Source organism: Poecilia reticulata, linkage group LG10 (assembly GCF_000633615.1).
Source record: "Poecilia reticulata strain Guanapo linkage group LG10, Guppy_female_1.0+MT, whole genome shotgun sequence".
NCBI classification, from domain to species: Eukaryota; Metazoa; Chordata; class Actinopteri; order Cyprinodontiformes; family Poeciliidae; genus Poecilia; species Poecilia reticulata.
In genome coordinates this window covers 23,705,718-23,711,943 of record NC_024340.1, presented here as the reverse complement: position 1 = coordinate 23,711,943, position 6,226 = coordinate 23,705,718, and the positions used below count along the sequence as shown (strand labels likewise).

General features: G+C 39.8%; 1 protein-coding gene across 3 annotated transcripts in view; it reads left to right on the top strand.

Annotated features, from left to right (window-relative positions):
* Positions 1-6,109, top strand: part of hrh2a (histamine receptor H2a) — a 14,087-nt gene extending 7,978 nt beyond the window's left edge. The window contains exons 2-6 of one of the 3 annotated variants that reach the window (XM_017307251.1): positions 779-819; positions 1,142-2,620; positions 2,745-2,916; positions 3,147-3,296; positions 5,320-6,109. In XM_017307251.1, the coding sequence (XP_017162740.1) occupies positions 1,615-2,620; positions 2,745-2,916; positions 3,147-3,165 (1,197 nt within the window). In that variant the 5' untranslated portion in view covers positions 779-819; positions 1,142-1,614 and the 3' untranslated portion in view covers positions 3,166-3,296; positions 5,320-6,109. Of the gene's footprint in view, positions 1-778; positions 820-844; positions 2,621-2,744; positions 2,917-3,146; positions 3,297-5,319 lie in introns of those variants that run through there. The other 2 variants (XM_017307250.1, XM_017307252.1) reach the window with 2 other exon arrangements.
* The last annotated feature ends 117 nt before the right edge of the window (positions 6,110-6,226 follow it).

Here is a 6,226-nt window from a genome sequence, read left to right as displayed (position 1 = left end):
CGTCTCTGTAAGCACAGTTTTGAGCACAGATATGAGTTGGATGAATGTATACAACTGTGTGAGCCTGAATGCATTTTGAGAGTTTGGTAAAGCTGAGATTAAGATACCTAGAATCTATAACAAATGCATGTACATCTCGTAGCAGATTCTGGCATCTTGCAGTGACAATCATATTTAGCTGAATTGTTTGCAGTGAAAAAAAAGAGAAGCATATCTGAGTGGATGTCCTCAAAATATTTACTGTACCAAATGGTATAAAAAAACAATAAGTAAAACAATCCAAACATTTAGTGATGACTATAATCCTATATGTTTGTGTAAAGGCAGACAATTCAACAGTCCCAATCTTTTTTAGGTTGTGGTACCAGATTATTGAGAAACCACATCTTTAAATAAAAGTGTGTGTCTTTTGTTTTGTCATGAGCAAGATAGATATAATCTAAGGTTCAATTTCGTTTCTTCTCAGCAGCATGTCCATATACACTCCCCACTTCATCTAAATTCTCATATTTAATCAAATTCTCAATAACCACTTCGCCGACCCAGCGTCACTGAATGCTTGGATGCATAGCGCTCAATGATTATTATGCTGCCTCCACATGTTTTTTCTGACAATCCYGGATTTTTTTTCTTATTTAAGAGCCATTCTGATTATTCTTAATAGAATTGTATCAATACTTCTAGTTTGTGACAATCTATGCCTTCTCTGGATTTTGAGAATGTTCTTTCTTCATGTTCATTGTAGTGTCTGATTTTTATTTATTTTTTTACCCTCTAGTAAGCCCTTCATATTTGATCTGCCAAGCTTTCTCATTAGAGGTAATGAAGTATCTACTTCCTGCAGACCACTTGGCTCACTGATTGGTGTAAAGCTGATTTTTCTTTAGAATGTCAAACATTATTATGTTACCTTCTAAAAATGCATTACTTTTGTTGAGTTTTTATATTTTCAATGTCATCTTAGTGCAGATGTATAACATTCTTCACAGATTACTATAAATTCATATTTGATAGGCTTTTTGTAAATTCTGAAAATTATACAGCTCAGTGGGAAAAAATTACCATGTAATTTGCATTTGATAATAGAACAGGATTCAAAAAACCTCTCTTGCTAACTGTACTTATCATCTTTGTCCACTAGGTGTCACTACAGCTACAGAAAATGGCATTGAAGGGTACGCTGACAACTAGCCAACAGATGGAAAAAGGTTTCACCTCTAAGTCACAGTGTTTGTCCAGAAGGGAAAGCTGACTACCCAGCTTTACTCTGGGATGAAAATGTTTGGAAAAAAAGAGGATATCACACATTAGAATCAGAACCTCTAGGTGCTTTTTTCAGGAAAATAAACATGTATGTGGACAGCCAAAGCTGAAAGAACAGCATGCTTGGAAGATCTTTTTTTTTTTTTTTTTTTTTTCTTTAAAGGGAGCTCCTAAGCATCAACAAAAGATTTTAAAATTACATTGTCAAGTTGAAGCTTCTAGCATGTGTCCCTGTACTTCGTAAAAAGTGAGAATTTTCCATTGAAGTAAAAGACACAGCATAAAACTGTGGTTCACAATCAGCTTCAACAGCAGAGACTTTACGTTGTCTCCAGTGACGCACCAGTAATAATGTTGTCAAAAGTGAYGCTGGGTGTCATCCTGTCCCTCCTCATCCTCCTGACTGTGGGTGGTAATGTGCTGGTGTGTCTAGCTGTCTGCGCCTCACGACGCCTCCGCTGCCTCACTAACTGCTTCATTGTGTCACTGGCTGTGACAGACCTCCTGCTCGGCCTCTTGGTCCTCCCGTTCTCCGCCCTCCTCCAGCTCAGTGATGAGTGGCCGTTCGGCCCAGTTTTCTGCAACTTCTACATCTCCATGGATGTCATGCTGTGCACGGCCTCTATCCTAACGCTGCTCGCCATTAGTGTGGACCGGTACCTGGCAGTGACCATGCCTCTGAGATACGCCTCTCTGGTGTTGCCATGGAGAGTTGCTGTAGCCTTGGTGAGTGTCTGGACAGTGTCAGTGGCTGTGTCTTTCTTGCCAATTCAGATGGGATGGAACACTGTTAATGGGACGGTGCAGAATCACGGGCCCTGGGCTTCTGAGAGGAGATGTCGTTTTGAGCTGAACAGGCCTTATGTACTTACAGACTCTCTTCTCACCTTCTATCTGCCTCTGTTGGCTATGTGCTGGACCTATCTTCAAATTCTTCGCATTGCTCGGGCACAGGCCAAGCGAATTATCAGTGCCCGACCCATTTGCATCACCAACTATAACTGCAGGAACAGCCCCTCCACAAGTACTACCCTGGTTTCTGGTGTGACAGCTGTGGCACTAAGAGACCACAAAGCCACATTGACATTGGCAGCTGTGATTGGAGCTTTTGTTGTCTGTTGGTTGCCTTATTTCATATTATTCACAGTGCTAGGTCTCAAGGAGCATCCAGACCCTGGCATGGTACCAGAATTTCCCATTGTATTGTGGTTGGGGTATGCCAACTCAGCCCTCAACCCTGTCATCTACGGAGCCTTAAACAGAGACTTCAGGTCAGCTTATGCTCATCTACTGAGATGCCGTTTCCCTACATACAATGGCTGGAGAAGTCAGCAATCTTCTCCCWCTTTTACAGCAGGTGATGCAGYTGCTTCGAAGYTCTTAAATTTGGCTAATAGCATAATCTTCGGTCAGATTTTGCGGTGTTTGTTTTAGCATGTTTTTCTCCTACAATTATTTTGCCTTCCTCTTTCAATTCTTAGCCCGAAAGCATCTCACCGAGGCGACACTGCTGTGTGGTCACACCTCTGCCTCCTGTACAGAAGCAATAACATCTCAAAATGTCATGCTTCAGGACGTGAGCAGCAGAGGAGCTGCTCCAACCACTCAGTCTACAAATGGCACAGCTACCACAGATGTCAGTGGCAATCAGGGGTAATTTGCTTTTTGGCTTTTGGAACTTTGTGTGTTTACATTAAACTTCAGCTCTTAGTTCATGATTGACATCCTATGATGAAGCATCTGTCATGCATTAAAGAGGCCCTCATTTGGAGAGTCATACTCAAACAATAAGATTGGCTCTATTTTATGAGATATTCTACCATTCTGTAAAACACAAAGTTAATTTAGCTTTCTATGTGAATGTGTCATCCCTTTACATTCAGTGAGCCAGTGCTGTTCTGAGCCTATTGCACACCCCTGATCCAGCATCAGTCAGCCTGAGGAAAAAGTGCAACAGACAGACGAAGATGGACGGAGATGCTCCAACCCCCCACATAGTCAGTGCCACAGCAGAACCAACCATAATGCCACATGTAAGTAGATATACGGCACATACTGACAGCACTATAGCCCCCACAGGCCATATCTTGCCCAGAACAAATGAACTGTGACACAGATCCTTGCTGTGTCATCCACAGTGCACTAGGCCATATGGCAATATGCTTATTAGGCCAAGAAAATTTGCTTTCAGCACTTGTTATCCAGTTTCACTGCTTGTTTTTGTTTCCCATCAAAGATTTTATGAAAAGTTTGGCGAAAGCAAATAAGTAAAGCCATAATTTGTTTCTATAACTATTGATCATCATTATGTTTAGTCACACTACAAATAAAACCTTTAACTGGAATTGTATGTGATAGATTAACACACAGTTGGCAATTGTAAAGAGGAAATAAAATAGTTTACACATTTCCTCTATTCTCTTCCACTTATCTGATATGGGATGACTGGTTTTAAAGGCCCAGTAGGAAAATCCAGACATCACTTCTCTTAGTGGCATTCTCCATCTTATTCTGTGTGATCCCAAATTTTGGATTAGCCCRAGGGTATCGTATTAATGGGCCATGTTTTTAAAGAGAGTCATCCTGAACAGATGTCCAAACGCTTAACAGAACCAGTTCTACTCCTACCAGTTCCTTACCTAATAGTGAGGAGTTCATTTCAGTGTTCAGGTACTTGAACATCATGGTACTTGATGTTCATGGTAGGCCCTAGGTGAGGGTTGGTATGAATGAATGAAGATAGGCCTTTAAATTGAGAACTTTGGTTTTTGGTTTTCTTCTTTTTCTCACCAGTTCAAAGCACCACCGCATATCAATAATTCAGAAGGTGGTTTCACAAATTCAAGTCCTCACAGTGAAAAGAGATTCTACAAAGTATTGACTCTTTTAGTCTGAATAGAAATGTAAAGCAGAGTAACTGAAAGTTGCGCCTTTCAAGTTCGGAAGTGTGCATTACTTTCACATAAAATGTTCAGGGGACATACTTTTGCACAGTACTGCAAGGGCTCACCTTGTTTTCTACAAAGAACTGCCAAAATGGCCCAAAAGCTGAAAGGGGAACACATGATAGAAATGAAGATATGCGGTCTATGCTATCACTTCATACAGATCGGCATTCTGACCTTGATTTTCTTTTGTCCAAGCATCTTTTTTGTTGCCTTCTCATCGCATGGTAGTTATTCAAAAGTTTTCACTTCTTGGAGCATGTGGTACCGGCAGGCATTGTATGAGTGGCAACACAATTCTATGGTGTGGTTTACAGGATCATATTTTGCWGAATTTCTTGGATGTTTGATGCAAAGCAACCCAACCCAGCAACCCACTTTATATTGCACTCCCCTTGGTGAAAAACTGCTTCTGCAATGTGCCGCCTATTTCCCCAAAGCTCCGCCTTGGTGCTTCAGTCCCCAGCTGAGCTCCAGCCTCACAGAGCACTCCTCCCCCACTCAGCTCCACCAGGCTAGCGGAAACAGCAATTRGAAAACACCTGGTGGAACTGCGAATCTGCCTAGCTTATCATACAAACGACAAAACTCCTAAAAAGGGTTGTAAACTGCACCAGCAGGAAAAACGGCAGGAGGTTCTAAAAAAGAGGGCAGTTTCAAGGCATCAGATATCGCTATGTGAAGACAGTAGCCTTGACTTATTTTTTGCTCTGAAGCAATGGCTGTGTTCAAGTCAAATGGGACTTTAGAGTCGCATTTGATGTTGAGGCTTTACGTAAAAAAATAAACTATATATACTTTGTAATAGCCAGTGTAGCTTTAATACTAATTTAAATGGTTTATTATGGACACCGACTCCTCCACTAAACKACATAGAGGACAGTTTCAGCAWTAGCACAATTTATCACACAATATGCTTCTTTCAACTGTTATATTTGAACCTAGATTTATATATAAATCAAATACATCTTGAATGTTTTGAGCACTGCCATGACTCACTGGAAATACATGGGTCACAGATAAATTAGGTTGTTTAAATGATGGCTTCTTTTTCGTGACACGTTACTATGAATAGAGAAACTTTTTTATTGTCTTTYTGTTTTTCCTTTAGGATTCAACACCACTAATTTTGAGAAAAGACAAGAGAACCCACGATCTCAACAACTCCAGACCTCATCAGTAAGAATCAATGTGTTCTCACAGCGGGAAGGCAAACAGAAAGTATTGAAGCTCTGCAGCAATAAATGGCACCAGCCAATTAGCTCGTGGATCACCACATTCATTAACTCGTGGACATTTTTCATCCTGACTCCAGAGTGCACTCCAGTGGAAACATGACGCACCGCATCTCGAACTTGGAAAGAGCTTTTTGGAAAGAGAAATTTATCAAGAATTGCATGTTCTATGAAAACCAGCCAAAAAGAGAGGAAAGGGGATGAAGAGACTTTCAGTAAATCGGCCCATGATTTAAATGTGTAGCATACAATGTGTGTAATGTGTTCATTTTCTGAAATTATAACCAACACTCACACATTACTGTTCCTACTTTTGTGCAAACTTGAGAAATGTATATATTGAATTGAAATATAAACACTACCAGTGAAAGAAATCAATGCACGCCTTGTTCCTATAAAATAACAAGTAATAAAAATATATACAAGGAGCAATGAAGAAGAAGAAGAAATTCCTGAAATACTCTGTTTGGTGGTAATGCAGGTTGTTGAGCATAATGTATTTGTTTAGAACTTGAGTGACAGAAACAGAACATTATCTGAAAATGTTACTCGAAAATGTCACACAAGCAGTAAGTGATTTCCTTTGAGGAACTCTTTGGAGGCATACAATAACATATACTGTAAAAGATCATGTATTTTATATTATTAGTTTTATGTATGTAAGCACATTTCAAGAAACTAATCTTAAAAAACACTCAAATTTGACATTTAAGATGAAAAACCTTTTTTAATACTGCTATTTCTTTTTCTTCTAGATTCAGAACACAAGATTTCTTTAATTAT